This window comes from Seriola lalandi, unplaced genomic scaffold, assembly GCF_002814215.2.
Source record: "Seriola lalandi dorsalis isolate HSWRI2012SDOR001 ecotype SW California unplaced genomic scaffold, Sedor1 jcf7180002054377, whole genome shotgun sequence".
NCBI lineage: Eukaryota > Metazoa > Chordata > Actinopteri > Carangiformes > Carangidae > Seriola > Seriola lalandi.
In genome coordinates, this window is record NW_019524930.1 from 457,822 (window position 1) to 472,749 (window position 14,928).

Consider the following 14,928-nt stretch of genomic DNA (forward strand, 5'->3'; position numbering starts at 1 on the left):
GGAAGAAGGTGCCTCTGCGCTCACCTTCAATCTGAACTGACGAATGAGAGCAACAGAATTTTTTGGGTGGCAGACGTCATCCAGTATGTAACTTGATTAGGCTGTTAGTGGTAGGACAAAGTAAGAAATTAGGCCGATATCACCTTTGGAAACTGTGATGTCCCTTTGTATTTTCTGACATTTTATTAATTAGAAAGTTAACAAATGAATCAAAAGAATTATGATGAACACATTGATCAATAATGCAAATAATGTTTGTAGCTATCTTACATGTTTTTGTCTGACCCTCCCAGCCTATGTAGGGTATTCAATTACAAATATGTAGTCTTCAAAGGTCAAGATCAGATAAATCTGGTTATTGATAAAGCTCCTCCAAAGACACAGAAGACATTATTCAACTGCTGTCACACGCTGAGTAGTTCTCCTTACAAAGAATAAATGGATATTGATGTGTAAAATTGGTGGAGTGCCCCTGTAACATGACACATTGAGCTGTGGTGTTGTAGAAATGAGGACAGGCAGACATGATCTGAGCCCTTTGAGTCCAGATTTATTGATACGACTGTGCAGTCACAGAGCATGGTGGCACACACGGCCGCCTGGCCGGCATGGGACAGTGACACACACATGCATGCACATACATGCATACGCACACGCGCATTCACTCTTAGTCATTCTGTCTAACCAAGGATGTAGCAGAGGGTAAACCTAAGGTGGTTAACTTCTGTTAACTAATTTATCCACCTTGTTGTGGAATTGTTTTATCCACCCTGTGGAACAATTTGTAATTTAATAAAATGTGAGAACTGGACGTTTAAAGTGGAAAAAAAACCTGCTTATTTGAAATGCAATTGTAAAATTTTGTTGGTGGTGAGAACTGTCTACCCAGCTTTATACAGTCCATCTCTTTTTGTTTACCTCTCTCTCTCTCTCTCATACACACACACACAGACACACACACGCACACAGACACACACGCTCATCAACAGAGCAGGTCACAGTGAGGAGATCAGAAATGCACACTGAGTATTTATCAGCAGTTTCACACACACACACACACACACACACACACACACACCCTCTCTCTCTCTATCTCACACACACTCACACACACACACACACACACACACACACACACACACACACTTTACATCCATCTAACCTCAGTGACTAGAGCAGTTTGAGATCAGTCATTACAGAGTGATTATCAGACTAAACAAGGAAACAAAGCATTAAACAAACAACAAATAATCTGTTCCATAGTAACTGTTACAAAACACCACGTTTAGAAGTCTTTACATGTCATAAATACAGCTATGTTTCTGATTATGGTCGGTATAAATTCCTGTTAAATATTCATACAGTAGGCTATCACAGTAGCAAGTGAAAGAGAGAGCAAACTACAAGACTGTACATGTGTTGATTCCTTGGTACAGAAAATATATTCTGCTTTACCAAGTGTCAGGCAGGCTATTTTGAGGATGCAATAACTTTTTGTTCTACTCATAAATGTAATTTGCTGTGATTGTTACACTTTAAATTTTACAGTGAAGAGTTTTGAGCCACTTGAAATTTTCTGACTTCAGAGCTGGTGGAGTAAAACATATCAGACAGATATACACAGGAGAGACAAAATTAAAAAAGAAAAAACAGTTACATGTTGAAGATGACAATCCATCCTCTGAGTCAAAACAGGAGCAAACAGTACAGTGAAACAAAAAAACATACACTATACAGCACATAAACAGCTAAAAAATAGATTTTTTTTTTCTAAATGAAAAAGAGCAAAATAGACCATAAAATATACCATTATAAATACTATACTTCTGCAACATCAAACTGCTGACTGTACAAACAGATTTTCCAACAGTGTCTAAAATAAAAGTCTTTACACAAGACTCCTTTAGTATGTAATATTGAAGGAAGATATGAACTGGTTTGTTTGACTGTACCTGGATCAGCACAGATTCAAATGACATCACAAAATAGTTTTTTTCCTACAGGTGAAAGGTGTGACATGGAAAGTACATATATATAGGCACACATTCAGCCAGCTGGCTTGCTAACCACTGACTGTATTTTTTAGGTAGAAAGTAGCATTGCATGACAAACTGCTATGTCCCAGCACGATACTAGTGTCCTGTTATAATATAAAAATGGGGAGTGTGTATTAAAACAAAGAGGCTAAAAAAGAAGTCATAGTTCCTATAGTTTTATATAAAGTTGCACATGTACTGTATACTTTAAAATAAAATGAGGGAATTTCAACAAAGTAAAAGTGCACAATTTTAGGGAAAACATACCTATCATTATGTAAATACTGCCAAAATGCTTGTTTTCCTCTCTTCCACTGACACATATTAAGTACATAGGAAAAGCTGAACCAGCGTTGCAGGGGTTCAATATGTTACATATGCACAGTAAGCAATATTTGCATCTTCTATACACAACATTAGAAGCCTTGAAAAACCTGGCAAACAACCAGGAAGCAGATACAGTTTGGACTCACAGCCTCGGATGCATCACAAAAGCATGATGGATTCAGCTGGCTAATAGGTGCACAAGCACGCTGTAAACACGTCGATTAAACATTACACCAACAACCGAGAAGGTGAAGCTGCTGTAACATAACTGTCCTGCAAAATAAATATAACGTACATATGTAAGATTTCTCTCTAATGGAGCGACAGTGTTGTTTTTTTTTTTGTTTTGTTTTTTGTTTTTTTTGCTACAGCTTCAATACACATAAGAAGGCATCGAGAAGAAGTCTTTTGATGAAGAAATGACATACAGTGTGAGGATATAAGACGCATCTAGTGCATGATTGATATAGGACAAATGTAAAACAAATGTTACAAAAAAAAAAGGTAAACAAAAAGAGTTTATGTATTACAAAAACTTGAATGCATTTGTATGTGTGTGATATGTCTGAAATGCAAAGGTTGCATTCAAATTTTTTGGACATTTTCCACCATAATATCTTACATTATATCCAAAAAACATCCATTTTTGGATTGTGGAATCTGGGATTTCTACTCCTCCTCAGATTCATACATGTACAAATTTCAATATATACAGTGGAGAGGATAAAGACACACAAAAAACAAGGAACACAAACGCATCAGACTTGTACAATGTCTGAGGAAAGCACTGAGAAAGTAAATGTGTGTAAGGGGGAAAAATGAGTCACAACTCCTGGTAACAAAGAAAAAAAAAAGAAAAAGGTTTTTATGAGACGCCCATCAGGAACTCCTAAAGCACAAATTTCCAACACAGAGTGGGTTTGTTTAAGGAGTGCTTGCTAGTAAAATAGTGGCGTTGTAGACCTGTGAATGAATTCCTAGTGTACTGTACACATGCTCACATACATACAGTGTAGCAGTTGTAAAAGTTCCTCTTCATGTGCATTTATTCTGCATTTCCCACAAAAAAGCACTTTTGTATTAATTTGTAAGGATTACTGTAGCAAACCTTATGTTTCTAATTCAACTTTAAACCAGACTTTACTTTGTGATGCTAAAATCTAACAAACGAGTCCTGACAGAAAAAAATAAAGCAGATGTAAAAAGTGGGACTTGTACGGTGGCTACATGTCTGTGGTTGCGTTAAGTAAAAGATTGGCAAACTAAAAACAAAAAAAAATTAAAGCAACATTTTCAGTGTCAGTCTCTCAAAGGGTCCTCTCAACCCCACCATCATCGATGTCATCTTAAGGTCATTAAATCTTCTGTATTGTCTTTATCAATAAGCAGTGAGGGAGGAATAATGCACATGGGTAGAGCCACAAACTCTGCATACAAGAGTGTGGGAGTATTAATATGGTAAAAGTAAAAAACAAGTTGATCATAAGGACAAAAATGGAAGTGAAGGTGTGAGTTTCTTGGTGTCCTGTAGAGGGCGACACAGTCCAACTAACGGCCTTCCCTGTGACGAGAGTCTGTGTGAGTCCTCCAGTTGAGTGTTAAAAGCAGGTTTCAGGTCGACGGCAGCGCAGCAAAGATGCAACAGTGTGGCTCGCTTATTCCATCGCTACCTCTGCTTTGGGAAATAAAAAAGGAATATTTAGGCAAAATTAAACAGACATAAACAAACTGCTTACATGGGGAAATTATGATTTTTCTGCTTGTTTATTTTCTTGTGATTAGGAAGTTGTCTCCGACTTAACAAAATGCAATGTAATTAAAAATCTCCACTAAAGTACAAATACAGGATATTCCTCCTGAGGCAGAGTAGTATTTCTGGAACAGTAGACTGAAACATTAGTTTACACTTCATTTCATAGTCATGAAACAGATACTTCAGCTTATTTTTTGTCAACAGTCATGGGCTGCAGAAATAAAACTCACCATCGACACATTTGTTCGTCTTTTCTTCACCCTCTGGAGATTCAGCCCCTTCAGACAACTCTCCTGAACAGTCCAAACAGTTGCGTTATTTTTTCAGACTGATGCAGGTAGAGTTCATGGTAGCAAACATGCCCTCTATCCAAGCAGGAATGGAAAACCCTGAAATCATCCTCTCTCTTTTTAGTTAGTGATTAAGTTTTTAATAACATCTTAAACCCCCTCTAACCAACCACTGGGTCGTGACACAAAGAAAGTTAGTGAAATTCTAGTGAGATCCCATATAAATATATCAAGGATGAATTTTTTGAAAATAAAATGATGCACAAAGTATCGAGGATAATATTGAAAAATATGTGAAAAAGTTTGAGCATGATAGAAATGTGGACTACAGTCACCATGGTTACAATGATCAGTTAGTTATTTGCATGTATGTATAGCACATGAATAGAAGTAGATTTATGTCATGTCCGTTAAAAACAAGCCATGCTGTGGGACGACGCAGTTTAAGGGATGTACCGTTATGCAGGGGAGGACTCTTGTGTGTGGTGCTCCCAGGCTGTGCTCCCTGTTCTGTTTCCCCTGTGTTACCATCTGGTGGTCTGCTGACCTCTGCTGACTCGGGCGCCTCCCCCTCCAATTTGTCCTCCTTTGGTTCAGAGTGATCTGATTCCGTGTGGACCTCCTGTGGATCCATAGCCTCTTCCTGCTGAGCTCGCTCCTCTGCTTCCCTTTTAGCTCTCTCCTCCGCCTCTGAGGTCACATGGAGTGTGAGGGGCAGGTTAACATGTGTGTGTGTGTGTGTGTGTGTGTGTGTTCATGTGCATTAATTCATAACTACTTGTGCTAAATTGAACCTGTATTAAGTGAGCTGTTAGCAACTTGGGGGCAGCAGAGACTCGTTGTTAACACAACACTGACATGTTATCAGTGTTGTTCTTGACAAAGCTAACATCTTACCAAAAAAGCTGCCTTTTTACACATACGGCAGTTACAGAGCAACATTAGCAATCATTTGGACTTGTGTTACTGTCCCACCAATGAATCAAACTTAAATATTTACTGTCTTTTAGCTCTTTTAACTCCTGAAGGAAATATCTGTCTCTTTAGTTGCAAAATGCTCCACTATATTCAGCAGCTAGTCTCTTCTACTGAGCAGGAGGCCTATAGTGGGTTTTGATTCTCTGTGGGTTCATCACTACAGGCAACATTTTCTCATACATATGTTCATTTTACATATTAACTTTAATATTAATATATTGATTATAGCTGCAAAATATTGATTATAGCCACTTTACTGGTCCCATGTTCTAAGAAAGCACACGTTATAGACTGTTAACAAGACTTGGGCAAAACATCTGTGTTGTTATGTTGTGACGAAACCCATTTGTCTGGTGTTTATACTTTCTTTTTGGTAATAAATATTGGTAATAAACTAATAAATGCACATTTATTTCTCATGTGTAGGCCACCAAGTCTGCAGTTAGAAATGTCAATAATTAATCAATAAATGCTTCTTACAATAAGCCACAAACACCAAGTATTATTGAAGAATGAAGCGCTATGTGAAAAGATAAAACAAGTGTCACACAGGAAGAGGATAAATACCAACCACAGGGATTTTACACAGTCTGGCAACCGAAACACTGTTCATATTAATGGATTATAAGTAACATATATGGCATTAGTTAATGATTTATCAAAAATGAATAAAGCCAGAAGTTACAACCTTTAAACCACTTGCAATGGGCGTGTAGACAACTTGATCAAATTGATATATATCAAAACATAGATCAAATAAATAAATATTAAATAACATAATATGTCATGACAACACATTTATTATCTTCTTATTTTCTCCGCTGGTGGAAATCCACTGTGTATCCCACAAAATCTCACACTAATACGGGGCAATCCAAATCCCTCTCCGGGTGAGCTAAGAGCATTGCAGATGTTAAGAGCATTGCTGCTTTATGAGCCAATTTTCTACATTCGGCTGGAGCTCGTGATCTGCTCAGAAAGATCAGTTTTACCATCGCTTTGATGTTTCCAGAGTCCCCAAATCACCACCATTTTACCAGGTTATCACTTTGTATGTATGTGTGAACAGTACCTTTAGCGGCCTGGGCTTTCCACCGCTCTCTGTTCTGATAAACCTCTTCATTCCACAACGCCTTGAAGTTCTTCATGTCCACCGTCAGCAGGGAGCTTTGGCCTGATGAGCTGCTGTCGGAGCCGATGCTCTTCACACTGTGCCGTTTGGCTTCATCTGAGCTAATACTGTTCAGACTGGACGGACCAAAATGGCAGAGGAGAAAGGAGGTGAGACTTAAACAAGTGTACATTCAGGCATGCTAGCAGCTCTGTGAGGCTGGCTGTACTTAAGCACAGTGAAGCTTTGAGCTAAATGCTAAGGTCAGCATGCTAACACGCTCAAGACAGTAGTAACATGCTGCTGTTTAGCAAGTAATGTTTACCATGTTCACCAGTTAGTATGATGATGTTGATTAATGTCATTAGTTTTGCAGGTTTTTGGCAACAAACCAAAGTTATGGACAAATGATATTTTTGACCTGATGATGGCGCTAGATGAACATGTGACGTTCAGTTTACTTGTCACAGTGACTACTACTCAGTGGAAATAGGAATAATGTCTTTTGTTGTTTGGGGGTTTTCAACACTGAGACATAATTAGATTCAGTGTGACTTTAACTCTCCGAGGATATCCGAGGCAATTAAGGTGCTTTAAAACCATTAGCGCCTGATTGCCACAATTTGCATCAAAAATCACACTCCTTCTTGGAGTCACAACTCAGTCAAATCTGTACACACAGGCAATGTGACTTTTTTTTCCCAAGGATATCGTTATCTCCAATGTCCATGGTAAATAAATGTCCATGAATCCGCTTAGAAATGATGGAAAAAAGACGTTTCTCAGAGATCCAGAACCTGCCTGAGAAAAATTCCTGTTTTTAAGTTTTTCTTTTCTATCAAAGTAATCCAGTAATGCCTGTCTCTATATCCATGGGTGCATTGCACAGGAAGTGATTATAACTAATTCAGCATACTTTTAATGATGCCAATTTGCCAAAACAAAAACTTCCTGTTTACACTCAATAAATCCCCCAAAGATTTGGAGGGAGATTTCCAAAGTTTAAAATAATTATAATGGTTATCTCTGTTTGGGCTGGTTATATAATATTTTTTATATTTTTGACTGAAAAAAAAAATCTTCAAACAAGACGTGTGGAGTTTAAAAGATGCTATCAAATTGTGTTATGAGAAATATGGGTTTTTGAGCTTGAACCGACTAAAAGTCAGAATATCTTGGCCTCTCGTGCCAGTTTTGACATGTGTCTCTTGTGAGTCGCCCCAACTTTATTCCAACATTATTCCAATTCATCATGTGGGGGAATATGTGAATGTCTGCACTAAATGTCTTGGCAATCCAGCCAATAGTTCTCAAGAAATTTCACTCAGAACCTCAAATATCAGCCTCTTGTGGCGCTAAAAAGGGAAATGCAGGAGATCGCCAAAGGGGACAGTGTCTGAATGCTATGAATGTCTATACAAAATTTCATTTCAATCCATCCAATAGTTTCTGAGATATTTCAAAAAGCGGAAAACTGTTCCACTCAGAGAGTCACGCCAGCAGCTTGGATAAAATAAAACATGAGCTTTCAGATTTAGAGGCACTTTGAAAGGAGAAAAAGGAAAGAGAGGTGGATAAACAGAGGCAGACAGAGAGAGCACACACATACACACACACACTTCCAGATGACTGAAAGTAGCTATAAATGCTGTGAAGAAACAGTCCAACGAAATCCATAAGCACCCAGGTGTGTACGTAGACAAGGAGACTGCATAAGTGGCAACAGTATCTGAGATTTCCACTCGGTTAACTTCGACTGGAGGCCCACTGAGTGATGCTAATGACTGCTGTTGAGGAGAACGGGGAGGCTGGTATTGATGTGCAGGTGCAACGGATGATGCAGAGCCAGACTCCCTGAATACTGCTTTATTTTCTATTCATCTCACTTTACGAGAAAATAAAAGTTTAAACAATTGACAGACACAAAGTTTTTAAATTATCTCTGTCTGAATGGTTCAAATATTAGTAATGGAAGAGTACTTTGTGTGGGTGCTTTCAAAGCTTTGCACAGACTTTATTTAGTACATGGCTGCAGGAAAAGTATTGAGCCAATTAATTATGCCAGTGGAGACAAAATCACTTCCTTTTGTTTCTCTAGAGGCTATTGTGTATGCCAATCCAGCACTGAGGCCCATTCTTGATCAGGGAAGGCGAGGCGAACTTGACTTGCATATCTAAAATGTCAATTTCAAGGTGTGTGGCTCTCCCTGATGAAAGGTGGAGACATTTCCACGCACAGAAATGGATTACTCATGGGAGACTCATCTGCTGTTCTCAATACTTTCATTAGATATGCTGTTATTGCAGAGGAGCTGTTGAGCTTTAATCACGTCATCGAGCGTGTAGTTACTCAGAGTGGTGAAGGGTAGAAAACAGTACAGTTCCATCCCTGATTAACCAGACTGGTTGATTAAAACTTACTCTGATTTCCATAATGTCACTCACTTCCATCTGCTCAGTCTTGCTGCTGAGAATCCAAACTTTTCACCGCTAAAACATCTGTCAGCGTAAAGAGGAAGTGCTGCAGCTCACCTTGAGCGGCGAAAGCCAGCGAAACCTGAATGCGAAGCCTCGTCGATGAGCGGCGTGACGATGCGCTCCATCATGTCCGTCAGCACAGTGAAGGTGGGCACCACGATGAAGTCTATGAACCCTGGGGACAAAGATATTGGCAAATTCAGAACATAATGTCATTATATGCATATTCATACTCTTTATTTAAGTGATTTGAAGACTTTAATGCATGTCATGCATGAGGCGTGTCCTTCTACTCTTTTTCCTATTACTTTTCAAAATCTCTCTTTAGACTGTGAACTGTATTATTGTGCACTCACAGCTGTTAATTGATGGGTTGACATTTTTAAGTCTTAAAACAACACTCACTCGCCTCTTCCCACATTGAAACTGAAGAAATCCAATATTATTCATCATACAGTATCAACTCTATCGGGAATGTTATATATATTTTTAATACCATCGTTACTATGGAAAGCACAGCAACCAGTTTCTTCATAATTAATTTGCTTTACTAATATAAATGTATGTAAATACAGGGTATGGTACGCCCTTTGGTGTTCTAAAGGAAATGTTAGTTTTCTCAAATTAACTCGTGCTGAAACAGAACCTGTGTACTTCTACAGCCATCATGTGCAGGTTTTGTGTGCATGTGATGGTGGAGTAGCCACTCACCGATCTGGGACTGGGCCACCATTGTAGACTTTCGGTCGCAGAGCGGAGAGAACGGCAGCCCGAGCTCTGCTTCTTTGTCCCCCTGGAAATACAGCAGCTTTCTCAGTCAAAATCATTCTCAGTCTTTGGTTCCTAGAAAAAATGTTCCCCACCCTCCAGGCGTGCACACACAGCTCACTCTGCATGCACTCGCTCATAAACGGACACTTACACTGTACACATATGCACACCACCACCATACACCATATGCTCACACTTCTATCAACAGGCTTTCGATTTGTCTGGCTCCCGCCTCAAGTGCTTTTGGGCCACAAACGTGTTTCATTTTCTCTTCTGGTTTGTCACAAACAGATGAAATGTGGAGACGGAAGGAGAAGCTATTTATCGGCAATTCACATCCTGGGAGACAAAGGCCTCGTGAAAGCAGCCACAACAACAATAGCACTGATAATGAAGACAATGTGGATTAATAATGGAAGAGATGAAAGCAATGTGGCACCAGATGAACGTCTGTCCTTCTTGCTCACATTTACTAATACACAATCTATTATTTATAGCCAAATGCATTGTTTTATCAAAGAGATAATGTTGTACATTTTATTTTTCCATGGTGCTTTTCATGGCATCATTTTTGAAAATGCTTTGGAGGGCAGGTTTGTGCCAAAGTGCCATATAAAAACAATCATTCAATAATGTCTTCCTTATTTTATCCTTGGTGTGAGTCTGCAACCGTGTGAAAGAAACCTGACTAACGTGGGGCTGAATTGGAAGAAAACTTTTCGACTGTACCGACATTTATCTTGCAAACAGTCAGATCTCTAACGCCCGCACCAAAGGAGCGGCTAAAAGCAATGTTGATAATATGATAAATAAATCAATGCTGCTTCAGATCTAGTGTTTCATCTTTTGACAATCCCAAGAAATCCTAGGAAAACTGTTCCTGTGCGTCTCCCCCACCTGGTCCAACAGTGCAGGTATATTTTCAAATAGCAGGAAAAGCACAGGTTTAACCTAAAGGCGAATGAACTTTCAATCTCAACTTTTCAAGCCAGTATCGAAAAGGGTTCCGAAATAAATAAATAAATAAAACTGAACATCTCACAGCTACTTAATGGACCTTGTCCTGAGATTGTTTTGTCAACAACATTAATGACGTCTGTGTTTTATTTGGGTGTTTCACTCCACTGGCGTGCTTAAAGACATACTGGCTTAATGGCATGGTGTACCAGGACACTTGAACGGATTGGTGCTGTCGTTGGTTTTTTGTTTTCATCTGTCTGGTGTTTTTCAGAGCTCACCTTTCTACCTCATGGCAAATTTTTGAAGGCTGTATTAAAAATGTATTTCATCATACCAGAGGTTTTCAAACACATGGAGGCAATTAAACTACTGATGCCCAGTGGCTGCAATAATCACACTCCTTCTTGGACAGTAACTCAAATCAGAGCATACAGCTACAACACACGTATTTTAAGATTTAATGTGGCTGACTTGTTCTGAGGAAATCATTGTCTGTGATGTCCATTGGGACTAAATCTTGCTGAGTAATCACAGGAAAAGACACTTCTTATAACTTCAGAATTTGCCTGAGAATCGTCACGTTTGATAGTTTTCTTCAGAGAGAAATCCAGTGATAGGTGTTTATAAGGGTCCATGAGTACATTAACAGCAACCCAACTCATGGGAACTGTAGTCCCAAAACTTAGCACATGATCATCCCCCAAGTAAAAATAAGATAATAGGAGTGACAAAACTTATCTCGATTTTGTCTGAAAGGGATCCATAGTGTGAGACTTTCAAAAGTATATATATATTGTATTATATTATAAAGGTTTCTAATATTTATTCCTCCATAGATATAATGGGCTTGGACGAAATATTAGATTCACTGCAGGGTCGCTGTGTTAATTATAAATACGTGTAACTGATTAACTGTCACTCAAGTGTACATTACGGTTCTGTGTATGTGGCCAGATATAAACCCTGTCATATTGACTCTACATCCTCACATCCTCAAACCACTGACGCATACACCGGACCAGTCACCCACGCCCTTCTCTGCGACCTGCCAGGTGCACCCACTCACCTGTCTGAAGAACTCCTCCAGTAAGGAGGTGGTCCAGCGATGGTGGAGGTCCCAGCTTTTGGCCGGGTGGCTGATGTCTGCTGTGTGCAGCAGCAGGGACAGAGCTTTGGGCTTGTCAATGCTACAGAAGAGAGTAGATGTACAATTTTACAAAAACTGAAGTCCACCAGAGAGTATTACTCATTTGTTCTGTTGTTTTTCTAAGGGATTCTGTACGTTATACTTCTGCTGCATTTGCTCAGGTTTAGCATTATTTTTCTGCCAGATTTCCCCGGCGTGAAGTATCACACGTTTGCTCATAATTCAAGATTCCTTGCTGACTAAAGTCACTGGAGACATCCTACGCTACCTCCTCAACATACACACCCAGTTTCATTCACATCCAGTGAAGGGGGGACAAATGGTGGACAGGTTTTGATACATACAACTTACATACACTGTAACCAAGTGACTTTGCTTGGTTTTTGTCAAGTCTTACATCTGCGTGTTGCTGCTTGTGGTTTTATTTTTGCCGATTCAGCTTCTTGCTTCTGATGAGCTCAAAAGGGTTAGAACCTGCATTCACGTCAATCACCACTGGAGCAGCCGATTCTTTTGAATATAAGGTCACTTGTGTTTAATGAAAGTGTGAATGATTTTGAAGTTAAAGGCAAGACCGGTCTCTGGTCTATTCATCAATGTCTGGTTAGTCAATGTCCTGGCAAAAGCTACATCATGAAAACAAATCTGCAACAAGGTTATTGGAAAATACCGGTTGAAAGAAAGACACAAGCAAATTCTCAAGGGAGTGAGTGCAACGGAAGACAGTACGATCAATCACACAAAGAAAAAACAGATTGGTTGTGTCTACAGCAATCTGTCCACAAAAAGTGACGGTGTAAGAGGAGGAGAATAAAACATGAAAAAACGTTTCTTTAATACAGTCCAGACTGCGTGTTTTTGAGCAGTTACACGTTTTTTGCTGCTCAGACTCTGAGCAATTCATTTTAAAACAAAATAAGTTGTTCTATTTCACTCTCAAGAGCACTGAGAGGAGGATTTTGAAGTTCTAGGATTATTTCTACATAAATGTTGCAATGGCACGGATTCACCGGAGACACCCTGCGAAATATATTTGTCCACCAGCGCTCATTACAAAGATGTGGAATATAGACATCCACTAGAATATGCATACAAGCAAAGAAATATATTCAGGAAAACAGAAAGTATAAATAAAACAGAAAAGCATAAAATATTTAAGAGGCTGGAAACAGCGATTTGTTTGGCACTTTTCCCTTAAAAAAAAAAGACTTAATATCAAAATAGCCAATTAGCCAATTACTTTTCTCATGATTGACTACTTGATTAATCGACTAATCAATGCAGCTCTACACGACACAATATGGGGAGGGGAGGAGAGGGGGCGTGGGGGGGGGGTTTATTCTTCCATCATCCTGCCTCCATGAGGCTAATCAGTTTTCTGCAGCGGAACACAGTGTGAAGACGCTTCACCTCCCCTCACCAGACATCAGTGGTGTCTGAGCTATCACCTGATAACCATATCAAAATATCCTGTTTAATGGACTGACGCATGAATGAGCAGTCACAGGCCGAAATGGAAAACAGGCACACGAATGCAAACACACAAACACATGCACGTTAAACGCAAGGTTAAACAGAGGTGAGAAGCTCACATTTCCTCCTTTTCCATTTGTGGCAGATTGGATCTTAAAGTGCACTCTAAGCAGCAGCCCTGGAGCAGACCAGTTTGAATTACTTCACATTAGAGTCTATTCAGCATTAGAGCTTCCAGCAGACTGCAATCCCTCATTCATGTGTCCGTGTACGTGCGTGCGTGCGTGCGTGTGTGTGTGTGTGTGTATGTATTGCCGTGTGCTTATGTGTACCTATCAAACAGTGGACCTCTAAGTCATTACCAACTCACCATTTGTGGACTGTTGAGCAGCCAGAAGCTTCATTAATGCTTAATGTATTTTTCTCAATTAATCATTTAGTCTATAAAATGCCTCAAAATGTTTTTCAGTTGTCCGACCAACAGTCGAAAACAACAACAGTCCAGTTTGATGGGATGTAAAACAGAAAAGCAGAAAATATTTAAGAAGCTGAAAACATCTATTTGTTTTTGCACTAAATGTCTTAATATCAAAATAGGGGCCAATTATTTGTCTCGTGATCAACTACTTGTGAGTGAGCTCTATCAAGCCTTTCGAGAAGCGTAGCTCCCTCTTCTTCTTGGAATAATGTTTCAATAAATATCAAAAAGCTTTAGGTTGGTCCGCAGCTCAGTTCTTTGGTGCGTGGCAACTTCGTCTTCACTTTTGATTCCCCTCATATTGCCTGCGCTTGACCAGATTTCTGATTTTCTCAGTAAAATATAATAGATTTGCAAATACTCAGAGGAAAGGTGAGGAAATATTTATATATGCAGTTTCAGGGTGCTCCTTTCTGTATGCATGTTAAAAAGGTAAAAGCGGCAGAAGAGGTGTGCTGGTAAACGCAACATTACCCTGTTTGTGGAAGGCTTGTGTTTTCTGCTGCGGCAGAACAACAGTATGCTAAAAAAAAAAAACCTGCCAGCAATATTTCTGGCGCTGGTATTCATCGCAGTCTGCAAATAAAGTTTCCCCTGCCAAATCTGGTGTGTCTGCGCCATAACTGTGTTTGTATGTGAGACGGCCTGTAATAACAGCCCACTGTATACCTGTACTGCAAAATACATGAAATTTGGCAACAAAATTCTCATTCCATTACTGTGTTTTATGCTGCGTAAACAACATTCAAGAAGCAGAAATCCTCCCCTTGTTTGTTTCAATGCAGAACATGATTATTTGTTGCGCTTCTTTATGACAACACCCTTCAGGGCAGGGTTAATTGGGTTGTAAACAGTGGGTGGTTAGTTAACAGCAGCAGATTGCAGGGTTAATGGAGATTTAATTGCTGGGGTGAGGGCAGGGAGTGTAAACAGTGGCGAGGGAAAAGGCAACTGACCCCTCAGGTTGTTGGAGGAAGTTCTTCATGGCCTTAACCTGCTGGAAATGGCAGGACATATCTGTGGCCAGCACCATCTCCACCACCAGAGCCCGCAGCTCTCTGGATGGAAACAAAGGAGAGAAAAGAAGGAAAAGGGGGAAAACGTGAGCCATGTGCTGTATAATGGA

At 39.6% G+C, this 14,928-nt stretch overlaps 1 protein-coding gene across 2 annotated transcripts in view; it reads right to left on the reverse strand.

Moving 5' to 3' along the window:
- Positions 1–530: 530 nt before the first annotated feature.
- pde1cb (phosphodiesterase 1C, calmodulin-dependent b) overlaps positions 531–14,928 on the reverse strand; it is a 61,810-nt gene continuing 47,412 nt past the window's right edge. The window contains exons 10-17 of one of the 2 annotated variants that reach the window (XM_023408949.2): positions 14,759–14,860; positions 11,771–11,891; positions 9,685–9,766; positions 9,028–9,148; positions 6,457–6,632; positions 4,863–5,096; positions 4,347–4,409; positions 531–4,035 (exon numbers count right to left, since the gene is read on the reverse strand). In XM_023408949.2, the coding sequence (XP_023264717.2) occupies positions 4,019–4,035; positions 4,347–4,409; positions 4,863–5,096; positions 6,457–6,632; positions 9,028–9,148; positions 9,685–9,766; positions 11,771–11,891; positions 14,759–14,860 (916 nt within the window). In that variant the 3' untranslated portion in view covers positions 531–4,018. Of the gene's footprint in view, positions 4,039–4,346; positions 4,410–4,862; positions 5,097–6,456; positions 6,633–9,027; positions 9,149–9,684; positions 9,767–11,770; positions 11,892–14,758; positions 14,861–14,928 lie in introns of both variants that reach the window. The other variant, XM_023408950.2, reaches the window with a different exon arrangement.